The 14,779-nt window shown below is 33.1% G+C and overlaps 2 protein-coding genes across 2 annotated transcripts; one reads left to right on the top strand and one right to left on the bottom strand.

Moving 5' to 3' along the window:
- Positions 1-2,141: 2,141 nt before the first annotated feature.
- Positions 2,142-5,241, bottom strand: LOC127120153 (uncharacterized). The gene is made up of 5 exons (XM_051050555.1): positions 5,046-5,241; positions 4,619-4,760; positions 3,757-3,856; positions 2,636-2,743; positions 2,142-2,540 (listed from the first exon to the last, which is right to left on the bottom strand). Exons 1-5 carry the CDS (start codon positions 5,077-5,079, stop codon positions 2,406-2,408), a joined length of 519 nt encoding a protein of 172 aa, XP_050906512.1. The 5' UTR covers positions 5,080-5,241; the 3' UTR covers positions 2,142-2,405.
- A 7,313-nt stretch (positions 5,242-12,554) lies between these two features.
- On the top strand, positions 12,555-14,098 carry LOC127123624 (F-box/kelch-repeat protein At3g06240). The gene is made up of 2 exons (XM_051053825.1): positions 12,555-13,945; positions 14,035-14,098. The coding sequence occupies exons 1-2, from the start codon at positions 12,555-12,557 to the stop codon at positions 14,096-14,098; spliced, it is 1,455 nt and encodes a 484-aa protein (XP_050909782.1).
- The last annotated feature ends 681 nt before the right edge of the window (positions 14,099-14,779 follow it).

Here is a 14,779-nt window from a genome sequence, read left to right as displayed (position 1 = left end):
CACTTGCCGAAGAAGTCCCGATTGCTGGTGCTGGAATACCTTCATCCACCAGGTTCCACATCTCTTTGCTCCTCAAGAAATTCTCCATCAACATCGACCAATGATCATAATGGCCGCCAAATCTTGGAGTCACAAATTTCTCAGAGTTTGTCATGCTTTACTCACTCTCACACTCCTATTTAGTCAACCCCCTTTTGAAAGCTCTGATACCAAATGTTGGAAATCAGAATTAAACAAAGCTTCAAAAGTGAGTGGAGGAATGTATATTATTCGATTAATCAGTAGCTAATATATAGCCATCTTATAAGTAAAAAGAAATAACCAACTCTACTCTTTACATTCCTATAGAGTAGGAACACAAATAACAAACTCTATCTCTCCTAAAGAATAGGTCTTATTCAAATAGACTAAGACTAATAAAACAGTAGATTAAGACAATAATAATGTCCACCCAACATATTCATGACAAGAAGCACCTAAATCACAACAACTTTAAAGATTTATCTTTTTTTTCAAAAAGTTTGAACTCAAACAAAAATTGAATCAACCAATCTGTTTTCGTCTTATGTAAGCTTGCAGTCGAAAGGTATGGTGAATAGAGGTGGCAAAATAGATAGATTAGATGAATATAGATTGGATCGTCAATCGATGGATCAAAACAATTCATTAGTCCATTAACGATACATTAAAAGTTTTTTAAAAACATCTAATCTAAATCATTCATTAAAAATAAAATTCATCTAATTCAACCATTATCATATTTTTAGTGAATGGATATCCATTTTTTTTAATATTAATTTTTTTATTTTTGAAAAAATCATTTTTTTATTTTTTAAAAAAATCACTTATTTTTTTCAGTTTTTTCTCGAGAAAAATCATTTTTTTCAAAAAAAAAAATTCAGAAAAAAAATATATTTTTGTATTTTTGAAAAAAATAATTTAAAAATCGTAAAAAAATAAATTTTTCAAAAATAAAATCAAGTTTGATATTATTCAAAAAAATGATTTTTAAATTTTTGAGAAAAATCGATTTTTTATATTTTTTTCGAAAAAAAAAAGTTTAATTTTATATTTTTCAAAAAAATAATTTTTTAAAATTAGATAAAAAAAATTAATTGAATCATTAAAATATGTTGGATGGATTTGATCAATCCATATTGATAAATCGATGGATTTAATTCAATTTATTAACTTAATTTTTATGTAATAGATGTATTTGATGAATTTTATCCTAATGATGAATCTTAGATAAAATCATGACTTTTTTAAAGTTGTTGCAAGAAAGCAAAGAAGGAAGAAAGTTCTACTTATATTTCTCCGTGTGATTTACATTGAATTCCTGAAAGCTAATAATTGATGTATGGTAAAATATAAGTATGGTAATAATAGATAATCGCTTAAGGAAACTCAACAGCCTACTGTTTTCATAGATAGATATTAGATTCATACTATTGTCAAAGTGGTAGATTCGAAAGGGCTATTGAAACTTTTAATTAAAATAAGAACTGAAGAAGTGTTATTGAATTCATTCATCTATACTAACATTTTTCAATCATGCTCTACTGTCTCAGATTTTACTTATGGTGCTCAAGTTCATGCAGATGCAATAAAAAAAGGCTCTAATTCAATGCCTTTATTGGGGAGAGTGCTATGATCACTGTGTTCAGAATGCGGCAAAGTGGCCATAGATAAACCTGGCACTATTGCATGGACTGTTATAATTTGTGCTTTTGGTTACCATGGCAAAGCTTCTGAATCCCTGAGACTTTTCAACAACGACATGCTGCAGTCCAGTGCCAGGCCAAATGCTGTCACTTATTGGCTTGTTAAATGCTTGTAGGTTTAGTTAAAGTGAAGAACTTTTTGGATACAGTGACTAACAAGTACACAGTGAAACCAACTATTGATCATTCCGATTGCATAATTGATATTTACCCTCGTACTGAACTATTACAAGAGACACTTGAGTCTATAAGGAGTTTGTCATTTCATCCTATAGTGTTTTAGTTATTTTATTTATTTATAAATAGGATATTCTCTCCTCGTATCTGCAAAATATAATCCCTAGTATTTTAATTTAAAAAGTTCATTAAAAAAAGTTTAAACTATGAAAAAAAGAAGACAAACTAATTTGGATTCAGTAAAAACAAACAAAATATGTCTGCATTTATTTTTAAAAGACAATTACAAAATATACCTACATGGCAAGATGATAGATTCCCATATGTAAATCTATTTTGCACCTTAAACTCTTTAACTGGAGAATAAATTTTAAAAGTATATCAAAATTATTCAATAGAAGTAGAAGTCAGGTTTCTTGTAAGTGAAATCCAAGTAACAAAGGGGCTAAACAGTAGCCTGATTCCAGTCGTAAGAAAATAAACAGGTTACAGCTAGTTTGATAATTATATCGCTTCAATTTCAGGATCACTTTCTTTAGGGACAGGCACTTTATTGTTGTTGCCTCTCAGACGTGAATATATATTATCAATGGCTGAGTTTAGCTGGCCTATTTTTTCATTCAAGACCTCCTTGGTTATCTGCTTTCAGGAACAGCATAACATAATCAAAACAAACCCAGCATTTTCCAATTACACAAAAATACTGAATACAAAACCAAGAGAGGTCCAATTACCTCTAGCCCTTCGTCATAAAGCATTGGTCTTGTCCCTTCGTCATAATATATTGGTCTTCTGGCCTTCTGAAACCCATGTTCATTTTCATTTAGCCAAGTTCTTCTGATCTGCATGGCAAGTTAAAGCTAACACCATAACATAATAGGCAAAGATTACATTTTTTTGTCTAGTAGTCTAGTGGCTGAAATTAAATCTTTAAAGGTGAACAAGTGGGATGTCACAGGTTCAAACCCGCGCCCCTACACCTGATGTCCCTACACAACTACCAACTGTCTTAACGGGACTGCAAAGATTACATTTTGCTGAGACAATAGTAGGCTACAATTATATAACTATAATTTCTAGCCATTCAAAGGTTTGCTAAAACAACACTTACAGTCCGTAAGACATAATGATAAGACAGGATCCAAATATGGAAAAGTGAGTAGTATAATTTTAAGTTATTATTCTATTTGTTAATAAAAATAAACAGTCATGAATATATATGGCTATAACCAATCACCAAGACATTGCAAATATAAGAGAAAGTTCTTCAACTCTCTTCCTATCCTTTGCAAAGTTAATTCAGCTCTCAAAGCATGAAACAAATGTTGCACTAGTAATAAAACTGCAGTGATGAAGAGTTAGTTTACATCAATTTGTCAACCTACAATAATAAAAATTGTTCAAATAATTACAATTGTATAACAATGAGTAAATATCAATTAATATAATAGCTTTCCATATGAGTTGAAATAAGTTTACTAATCTCATTTTTTAAAATCTCTCTCTTCTAACTTTTCCATTAGCATCTACAAACTTATAAAGGCTTTTTATTTTTTTAAAATATGATAGTTATCAAACAACTATTTCAATTGAGAAGCTTTATCAACTGAAAAGTAGAAACTACCAAAATGATCTGTAGTTAGTAACTAAGAGTCTGTTGTTGACCCAGCCTTGTTGCAACTGCATCTTCTTGATAATTTTCCCCCACAAAATTAGTCATATATGGTCTACAACATGGTTAAACTGTATTCCTTTTTCTTTCTTTTCACTACCATAATCAAGCTTATTTATCATTCACAGTTTTCAGTTAAACTATCTAGACCCAATAAATAAAATTGAAGTAAGAAGAAATCACCTGGGGAGCAAAAACATAAGCCAGGGTTCCAAAAATAGCACCACCCAGAAGAAAGCCAGTAAGCAATTCCCCACCTCCACCTCCACCTCCTCTGTTATCACTGCACAAAGGAAACAGTTAATGGAAATAACAATCTATATAATCTTCTAAAATATGCAACCAATAAGATCAAGATACATGCAGATTCAATCTTTCAACCAGTTCTCCAATCTAAAAGCATTCAAAAGACAATTAACACACAACAAACATAAAAAAATCATGAAACTAATCAACAACTTATCATTACAAAGGAAGAAGTTTCAACCGCTGATTCGCTATCTGTTTTAAAGATCATAATTAAGTATATACATTGAGAGAAAGTGGACCCTTAAAGTAAAAAATGGTGAAATTAAAACATACAAGTGTAACAGACATAGGAAAGAAACATTGAACATCGCAGTTCTTTCTTCACTTCTAACCTTTGATCAAAAAACTCAAATATAGCAACTCGTATAGCAGAGTATTCTACAATTTGTCTAGAACTATATTCGGTAAAAAAAAAAAAAAAAGAGCTATCACTGATCTGTGCACTGTAAATAAAATAAATAGAGATTCCTAACAAGGCGTCTTTGAGGACATGCAAGGCGGGCTACTGGCCCAAAATTTTCACGATTAAACAATAGCTAAATAAGGCCTCATAAAATATTTTTATTTTCCCCTGCTAAATCATTGTTAAATAGGGTCTCTAATTGTTTTTCCATGATTGAATCGCGACTAACCTACATAGGATCTCCAAAAACTAAAACGACTCGGAACTTCCAAAATTATGGCCAAATTCAAATTATTTTGGTGGATTTGTAATTATAAGGCAAAGATGGAATACCGGTATTCTGCACGAAGTGGTGAAATGAGGTTCTTTCTGCTCACAATGTTTGACTTCCTTTGAACAGCAAGGTTAGGTCCAACCAGAGATGAATTACGCTTAGCTAAAAACAGCTCAGATGACTTGAGATGAGATCCACCAACTGTAAATCAAATCAACAATTCCAGAATTGGAATTGTTTACACAAATTTACGAATCTAAAGAATTCCTCGAATGTATGGAAAAATCTAAAGTCCAAAACTATAATCACAGTCCAATCCAAAGTATATAAGAAAAATAAACGAAGAAATTGAAATTAACAAATCGTAAAAGAGTGAGTCCGAAAACCCTAAGATGAAGAGGTTTAAAATGAATCTGAAACGCAGTGTTGTTTGAAATTATTGATTATTTGGAAGTAAAAGAGAAATAGAAAGATGGAATAGCAAACCTGAAATGGATAGTGGCGTGAAAGAAGTCGCCATGGGAGAGTGAGTTTCTTTGAAGCTTAGAGAGAGAGGTTGTAATTTGTATGGAGTTATCGTGTGAGTATTACTAGAAGAGACTGAATGTATATTAATGTGTAAGATAATCTCTACCAACAAAACTCTTAATAATCTCCGCCAAAAGAAAATATGTGTGATATGCACAACATGTGGAATAAAATTACATTTTAGAATAGGAAAAAATTAAGAGATAAATGAGTTGATGACTTATAATTTATGTTTGATTTTTTTTATTAATTAAAAATAGTAAAAAAAATAGGATAAATTATGAAATAGTAAGTTTAAATAGAAAGTGATATTATGAGATAAGCGGTGTGATAAGGTGAGAGGATGTGATAAGGTGAGAGGAACTAAAAGATGAGGGTAGAAAAATAAAATTATTAATAATTGAAATTAGGTTTTTGTTCTAAAAGAAAGAAAAAAAGTTTGGGGAGAAAAACAGACTACGTGAAACTGGTGTAAGGAGGTAAATAGTGAAAAATCCTAGAAGAGCACAAGTTAGAGAACTCCATAGTTAAGTCGGATTTTTTGTTGGAATATTAAGGTAGGGAGAATTACTCATTTATGGGTGTAATTGCATGAAGGGTAGAGAGAGATCTTCATCCTCATCTTTGTTTTCCGTATTTTCCCCATTATTGATCTTTATGTGTTTAGAGAGGATGACCTTATTGGGCGTCGCATGGGTGACGAGTATGTAAGGATGGGGATGACAGATACGTCATGACGGGTGGATTGACTAGTTTGGATCGTCAACTAGATTTTTTGAGCTTTCTCTTATTCTGTCGATTGTTGGTTGTTGTTTTGTTGTGTTTGACGAGTTGGTGAATAAAACTGATATGCTTTAAAATTGTGGGAATGTTTTGTGAATGAATAAGTATGTATTGTTGAATACTTGTATGATTTGGTATTGGTGAGTTATAACTGCATATCATACTTGTTATATTGAGACGATGGATTTATTGACGATGTATGTGCTTCAAAGGGGAGTTGGTGATGTTTATTACATATGTATGAGTTGTTGTATTTCATGCATCATGGTGTACGGACTTCGGTCCATTATTGTATTGTTAGTTCAGAATGGGGGACTAATGACGAGTCGCTGATTCAAAATGGGGGATCAGTGACGAGTCCTAATTCAAAAGGGGGGATCAGTGACGTTCATGATTCAAAAGGGAGGACCATTCGGTGATTGGACTAAATCAGTAACACACTTGTGATGTCCAAATTGGTACCACATGTATAAAGAGTCGAGGAGTTGATGCATTGCATACATACCTGCTTTGCGATCGAGTTATCATTATCATTAGTGCATTATCGTAAATGATATTCATCAATTGGTGATTGTTTGATTTTGCTTGGTTGAGATATGAGTAAAATGTTGTTGTTATGAATGATTTATACTTTGATGATTATTATGAATGATGTTACCTTTTCTATCTTTGCACTGTTAACATATTTTGAGTGTATTCTCACCTTGTATGCTTTATTTATGGTGTTTTGTACTCTTTTAGAGTATAGATAATCATGTAAAGTAGTAGTTGCTTTCTAAACTGGAGGGTTGCGTTTAGGCATCTTCATTTATTTATCATTTGCCTTAGTCATTTAGTTTTCGTTGAAGTTTTGATATGTAACATTGGGACGAGTTACTTTGTTACATGTTATTATATTTAGTTGAGATGTTTGAATTATTTCTTTAAGTACTTATGTTAAGACAAAATAAAGGTTTTCTTTGAAGTTTATCGATTTTCCGCTGCTATTTATTATTATTATGCTGACGGATATGTATGTTGTGAATGTGTAACACCGATGTTGTGAAAAATCATATATTTTATTTTCTTAAATCAAGGGTGTCGGGTTTAAGGTGTTATAGGATACTCTGACTCAAGTTGGTGTGGTGATGTTGATGATAGAAAATTCACAGTTGATTATGTTTTTTTGCTAGGTGGTGCACTAGTTGCTTGGAGCTCAAGAAAAGTACCAGTTGTAGCTCATTCATCATGTGAGGTTGAGTACATAGTTCCCTCTCTTTGTGTGTGTCAAGTAACACAATAAGTAAATCTGATCAAAGTGATTGTAGGTAAAAATCATGGAGCAATGATCATGAAGGTTGATTGTTAGAATAACATTTGGTTATGCATCTATACCTTGAGTTTTGATGATAACCATGTTGTATTTGTGTGAGAATAATTTTGGTACCCTAATGGTTTATTATTGTGTAGCTTTAATATCCAGTTTCGATTCTGAGTATATAACGTACAACGTCATCAATTTCTGAACATTGTGTTCCAATTCCGCTTTTGCGTCAGTCATGAGAAGTTCTGAAAGATGTTCAAAGTTGTTGTTGCAATTATCTTTCTGCTTTTGTGTTGATTCACTCTTGAGAAGCTTTTGAGGAGACGTTATGTTGTTGATGCAACGTTCTCTCAATTCGTGCTTCTGGACGTGGCTCTAATCATAAAGCTTCTGAAGAATGACAAGCTTCTGAAGTTGTGTTGCTTAGCTGAAGATTCTAAAGATCTCAAGCCAGACGTTGAGGTTATCAAGGTTCTCACTATAGACTCCGAAGATTCTAAAGATATTGAAGATCTCAATGCAGACTACTGACGTTGTCAAGGTTCTGACCTAAGATTGTGAAGTTTCTGAGTTCAACTTTATATTTCTTCATTTCATGCTTCATCAACTTTCATCAGAAGCCAATGAACTTAAAGATAAGATCAAAGAGGTATGTGATCAAATAGTACATGGTACATGATCACACTGAATTACACCGTGTTTTTGACTCGGATTTCACATGTTTATTAGGACTTTATTATCATTTTGTTTGTATTATGCTCTCTTTTCTCTTGTTTTCAGACATTTAGCACTTTCAGACTCTTTTGGAAGAAACGAAGCAAAAAGACCTAAAATTAGGGTTTTTCGGCGAAATTACACACATGGCGTTGCACATGGCGGCCGCTATAGGAGAAGCCATGAGTCATCAGCCCTCAACTAGGAGGTAACCGCCACGTTCCCATGATCCATCCCATTTATACACATGGCGGGCGCCATGAAGGGATGGCGGACGCCACCTTTGGAAGTCATGTTCCCACTAAGGAGAAGTTGGAGGGCACCATGGTATTTACAAGCTGCTGAAATCCTCTATAAATAGTTCGTTCCATTTCATTTTCTAATCATCCAACTTAGTTTTATAACACTAAGCATATATTTATCATTTGTAATAGCGATAATCCGTCACATCGGGGGGGGGGGGGGGTATCACACCTTAGTGAGATTAAGTTGGGCCACTTCGAGTTGTTGTCGTCTTTAGCTTCAGGAGTCAGAGGTTTATTTTTGTACCAGATTTAAAGCCCTCCATTTGGAGCAGGTTCTTATTTATCGCTTTATTTATTTATTTTCCGCATCGCTTTTATTTTATTTACTTTCTGTCTACGTTTTTACTTTATTTATTTTTCGCACTCGCTTTACTTTATTTATTTTCCGCACTCGCTTTTATTTTAGGAGTATGGTTCATAATATCATATCTCTAACATGCATTAACACTAAAATTTCTATTTCCCGACCTCAAATAGTTGTGACTTCTACATAAGTCCAATTACGATTGCGTAACATAGCGCTAAACTTTTGATACAAAAGGCATAACATTCTAGTAAGTGAGATTGTAAGTCCCCCCTCTTTCATGGTATTGTGTGGAAACTTGGCCTTTTTTCCTTCATTTGAAAGATGTCTTAGTTCAAGGATCCATGCTTGTGAGTAGTGGGTTGAGTGTTCTCCAAAGAATGACTTAAACAAAACAAAAGCAAAAGCAATGCTAACTTCTAATCAACTAACAACTAACATTTAATTTCAAGCCATTTACTTTTATGCACTTTAATTTTTAAGTCTTTATTCATTTTCCATTATTCATACCATTTAACTTGTTTACCTTAATGCCATTTTCACTTTGCTCATTTGAGCCTTATCTTGTGATTATATTGTGATTATATATACTTGCTTGCGTTTGTAGTCTTTTGACCTTAATGTACATAATAACCACAAAAACCCTAAAAGACATTTGTGTGGACTATTGGATTGGATCTGAGACATTGGACTTAGAATTAGGCAACACTCCCTATGCAAGAGGACTTGGCCAATTCCAACTTTCATGAAACCAAGTGCTTGTGAATTGAAACTTCATCTGAAGCAAGTATTGAAGATCCATTTGAGTTCATCTGCTACATGGTCTTATTGAAGCTGTTACTTTGAACCTGTGTCTAGTGTCTATCTTTGAGTTCATCTGATACATGGGAGATTATGAAAAAGATCATGGAGTTGCTAAGCTTGGATGTGGTTATCTTTATTTGATGTCTTGCTCTTCATCTTGCTATTTGTGTATTGATATTGCTTGATTCTAAAGTTCAAGGGAAATTTGGGTTTCTATATGACATTCTTGTCTATTGGATTGCATCCCATTGATCAGATCTTTTCAACTCTTAACTTTTAATTTTTGCTTAGGATTAGTCTATTCATCTCTTCCCCACCTCTTTAATTTCAAATCTCTCTCCCCTTTTAAAATCTTCTTTGCTTGTGTTTTTTAACTTAGACCATATTGCAAATTAGAAACTTTGACCTTATGCCATTGCATTTTTAAACTCTTTTCTTAATCAAACTTGTAAATGAACCTAACTATACTTGACTTAAAATTTCAAAAGACAAAAAGAACTAACACTCATTCAAACCTTTTTAGGCCTTTTGTGCCTTTGTTAAACTTAAATTTTTTGTTAAAAGCAATGCATTCACTTTGAAATTGTTACCACGAACTACGAGGTTTTGATCCCTCATTTTATGTTGGTATGTAGGCACAAGTCCGAAGGTCTTGTCAAACACAAAAATATGATTAATGAATTCTTTTCTCATCCCCCCACTCTATTTATTGCAAACATCATTTTGTACAAAAAACACATATGCACACAAGAAAGGGCTCCCTAGGAGTACCTATGACACTTTGGGTGGTAACACCTTCCCTCTGTGTAACCAACCCCCTTACCTGTAATCTCTGGAATTTTATTAGTTTTGATTTGAAAAATTCTTATCTTTGGCTTTTGTTCGTACTTTTCCCTTTTCCCTTGGAAACAATAAAAACGCGGTGGCGACTCTGGTTTAATCGACGTCTAACTTATCCATAACTTGATGGTCATGAATTTACCGCTACAGGGTTGAATATATCAGCATTTAAGATTTAGCGTTTTTTAAAATTTGTTTTCAAAGGTTGCGAAAGCTCCCTAGACCACAATCGTCTAAACGATCCGTTAATGGAAAGATCGGATATGCGTGAAACCAAATGGAATAACTAAGATAGAGCTAATCAACCACAATCTTAATCAATCTCTTAATTACCCCAATCCTTAATATAGTTACCACTAATGATGAATTAACACAATAAAAGAACAATTAAAATATTGATAGACTTGTGTGAGGTTAATTTTATCAAACACTTGGTGTGCACTCCACACCAAGTTTCAATTTCACTCAAATTGAATGTGCAGAATTTTACTTAGTTGCAATCAAAGTGATTGCACCAATTTATCGAACAACTTCTATGCACAACAATTAAGCGAGATTAATTTTACTATTAATTTCACACAAGACTCAATTTATGCAGAATTTAAAGAGTTAAGAGAAAAAGAGAACAACACCAGATTTGTTTAGGCAGTTCCCCTTTCGTCCTCGCTTAGGGTATGTCTGCCCCTAATTCTAAATCTAGAATTGAGATATTTATTAACAAGTTGCAAAGTTAATACAAGAGAAGAAATGATCAGCACCAACCAACCCCAAGTGTTGTTGCAAATCCTATTCACTTCTCTCCCCTTGATTCTAGTTGAACCAAGTCCTTCAAGCGTTCTGAACAAACCTCTAGTTATAGCTACCTTATTGCAAGAACTCCACGTTCTCCAAAATTCTAGTTCGACTGATTTCGACCGGATCTGCGTGAAACCTCCAGTTGTAGCTACCTTATTGCAAGAACTCCACGTTCTCCAAAATTCTAGCTCGACTGACTTCAATCGCAAGACGCTTGAACCCTGACCTTTCTTCACAATCCTCCGGTTACCGTTACTTGTTTGAACGAATCCACCGTTCTTCAAACCTTTCACTCGGCTAAATCTATGAAGCAAAGATTAGTGCAAAAATCCCCAATTCTTGGAGGACAAAACCCCAATGGTTTTATTCAAGAAAAACCCACTCAAAGTCTCTACCCAAACTAAGATTACACAATCCTATTTGGACGTTATCACCACAGTAATGCACAATGATTAACAAAAATTGTTATGTGTAGTTGTTGAGAAATGCAATGAAGAATGAAGATGAAGATGAACTTTAGTGTATATCTTTCACTTTTCTTGTTATTCGTTGAAGAAGAGACTCTAGAATATGTATGAATGAGTCAACCGCTCCAAGGTGTGAGTCGACTCAAAGTTCTTAGATTGTCAAAAAATGGTTTTTGAGACATATTTTGATCACTTGAAACCATTCTTTTATGAACCTAAGATACCAACGATGATCAAGCGCAATATTCAAGTCAATGAGATGCTCCTATATGCATGGACACATTTCACTTATACTTTGAGCATGTTGGAGGATGAATGCATTCTATGATATAATGACACCATCCAAAACATACATTATGAACAATTAAAAAGATTTGACATCATTAAAATAAGGACTAAGAATCTTTGCCATCACACATAGATCTATAAAAATATTTTTATAGATATTCCCCTCAAGACGTTTCACAATATTGTCCAAAAAATTTCAAATAGACTATCAACCACGAAATTCCCACAATAAATCACCTCGATCTAACTCTACGAGATCCTATTGTGCAATAGGCATTTTTCTATAATACAACCTCAAATAATAGTCTCTTGAGTACCCTATACGAGATCCTATTACTATTCATGAAGGAGGACATGGAAGATCAAAGCTACGAAGGAAACCTGTGAAGGAAAGCTGGACTGCACCAAATATTTTTAGAAAATTAAAATTAACTTTGCTTCTAAAGAAGCTAATTATGGCTCAATATGCGACTAAAAGAATAATAAAATTTGCGTTAATAACTTCTTAATATTCTGTTAACACAGACCCTTATAGACCTAATATCAAATTTTAAATATATTTTTTTATTTTTTATTTAAAATAAAATAAAGGTTAAAATAAATTAGTTAATGTAAAATTGAAAAAGTAGTTTAACACTATTTTGGACTTTTTTGTTATTTATTATTTTTCATGTGTAAACCCTCCATCGTTTGCCGTCAAGGTGAAGAATAGAGCATTGGATTTCTCCTAAAAGGTACTATTACTCTCACTGGTTTTTATTCTTGTTTTCATCCATTTATAATCTAAATTATATTGTAATTGTCCTTTATTATATCTATCAAAGCTGAATTTAATTTACTTAATTATTTGGTCTAATTGTAGCCATGAAAAAAGATCCAATTTCCGCTACAAGGGTTAGACATAGACAAAGATGTAATGAAGCAAAACAGAAAGATGAACTGACACACAATCATGAACTTTACTCTTCTTTTGTGAATCTTCCACTGCATCTCACTACTCACATTTTCCTTCAACTTCCAATTAAGTCTCTTCTCAGTTGTAAATGTGTCTGCAAAGATTGGAAAACTATGATTTCAGAACCACATTTTACTAAATTGCATTTTGAACAATCACGGAATACTCTTATGATCCGGACCAACGACTATGATCGAGTATCAAGAACCTTATACCTCCTTGAATGCGAACCGGAAAAGTTTGACATTGGAAGTGATAATCGCGTGAAGCTTGAGCCTATATGCACGCTTCCTCTTCGTGATGACAAGTTATTTAGAGAGGAGAAAGGATACTCGATCAAGAATATTTTCAAGTGTGCTATTAGCGTTGCGAGATTATTTTTGGAGAAAAGGGAAACCCTTTATAGTCCTTGCAACCGTAAACATGGTAAGTTTGATATTGTGAATTCTTGCAATGGCTTACTTTGTTTGTGTGAACCATCTACTGGAAACCCTATAGTGGTTTGCAACCCGGTCACTGGGGAGTTTATAAGACTTCCTGGAGCTAGTATGAGTCCTTCTAGGTTAAGCACAGCGCGTGTAAGAGCGCATGGATATTCTAGTCTTGGTTTCCATCCTAAAGTTAATGAATATAAGGTGATAAGAATATGGACTAGACATAGACGCGCCAATTTTTGGGTGTTTGAGCGTCTCACGGTTGATATACACACACTTGGGACGTCGGTATGGAGAAACATTGAAGTGGATCCTGAAATTTCTATTTTGAGACTTAGTGATCCCACTTATATTAATGGTGTAGTTCATTGGATAGAGTTTAAAGGTATAATATTGTGTTTCTGTTTTGAAACTGAGAAGTTGAAGACATTTCCTTCTCCTCCGGGTATGGTTAAAAATCATGCAAATGGAATTTATAATTCCTTGCATAGAATGGGAGAATTGAATGGAATTCTTTACATTTGTGACTCGACCGATTTCTCTAATATTGCAATGTGGGTTATGAATGAATACGGCATTGGAGAGTCATGGAGTAAGGTTTACAACATTTCTAATTTGCCTAATCCGCTTCAATGGCATTATGGATATTGTTTTCCAGTAAAACAGTTTGAAGAAAGTGCTGCATTGTTGTATAATTGTTTGGATTGTTTTTTATACTATGAACCTGAGAAATATGGATTCAAAATATTTGAAATTAATGGGTCTGGTTCACAGTATTTTGAAGTAATTCCACATATTCCAAGTCTAATCTCATTAAAGGATGCTGTTAAAGGAGACAATATTAAGGTGTTGAATTTCCACTCAAGGTAATGATTCTTAACAGTAACTCTTAGTTTAGCAGTTATAGCTAATATTAATTATCCATTGTTCTCTAATATTGTTGTAATTTATATAGGTGTGCTAAGATTAAATTGCAGGAAGAAAATGAAGTTATTTTCATGTCTCAAAAGTTTGTTTAGACTTGATAGATCTTCTTTTTATTGTTTTCTTCTTATGTCATATCTTTCAAATGTGAAATTTAAGATCACTTTTACGTGACTGTATTCCATAAATTGGTTATTTAGTGTATTGATTCATGCATTCAATAAATTGGTTCTGTTCTATTAGAAATAGACACCCTAAATTCTTATAATCTGTGTTGAACTTTTGGTTTCTTATGGCACTGTTATGCATAGTTTCATTCGTGTGTAAGGTGTTGTTGTTCTAGCTATTGGTTTTTGTAACCTTAATACTTGTGTTTTGTTTTGAACTTTATCTATAAAGTTTTATTTTCCTAACCTCTTTTGGTGATAAAATTGATTGATTGTGCATTGATAGTTTTAGTTCTAACAAATTCACCTTTATCGTTATGAATGCACATACCAATTTCAGAAATATTTTGGTGTAGAAACAAAGATGCATCTAAATTGAAATTTAACACTCCCGCATGATGATATTCCAACCCTATGTTTCCCACAACATTATTGCAAATTCTATCCATTTCTATTTATGAAATGTTGAAAAATGCGTGGAAAAAACTTCCTTAAATGTATGTGTTGTGTGAACAACTTAATCAATTGATCCCGGCATGTTAGTTTCAGACCAAATTTGTCTGGCTTCATGACATTTCATTAAAAAAAACTTACATCCTCATCACTTTG

Source organism: Lathyrus oleraceus, chromosome 2 (genome assembly GCF_024323335.1).
Source record: "Lathyrus oleraceus cultivar Zhongwan6 chromosome 2, CAAS_Psat_ZW6_1.0, whole genome shotgun sequence".
Lineage (NCBI taxonomy): Eukaryota > Viridiplantae > Streptophyta > Magnoliopsida > Fabales > Fabaceae > Lathyrus > Lathyrus oleraceus.
This window is presented reverse-complemented; position numbering and strand designations above follow the sequence as displayed.

What these genes read in the sequence shown, in the direction of transcription:
- LOC127120153 (XM_051050555.1), bottom strand. Translation starts at nt 5,079, where the DNA reads ATGGCGACTTCTTTCACGCCACTATCCATTTCAG. An exon ending in CACGCCACTATCCATTTCAG is followed by an intron (nt 4,761 to 5,045) that starts GTTTGCTATTCC and finishes TTTGATTTACAG; the next exon opens with TTGGTGGATCTCATCTCAAG. An exon ending in CCACTTCGTGCAGAATACCG is followed by an intron (nt 3,857 to 4,618) that starts GTATTCCATCTT and finishes TCCTTTGTGCAG; the next exon opens with TGATAACAGAGGAGGTGGAG.
- LOC127123624 (XM_051053825.1), top strand. Translation starts at nt 12,555, where the DNA reads ATGAAAAAAGATCCAATTTCCGCTACAAGGGTTAGACATAGACAAAGA. An exon ending in GTGTTGAATTTCCACTCAAG is followed by an intron (nt 13,946 to 14,034) that starts GTAATGATTCTT and finishes TAATTTATATAG; the next exon opens with GTGTGCTAAGATTAAATTGC.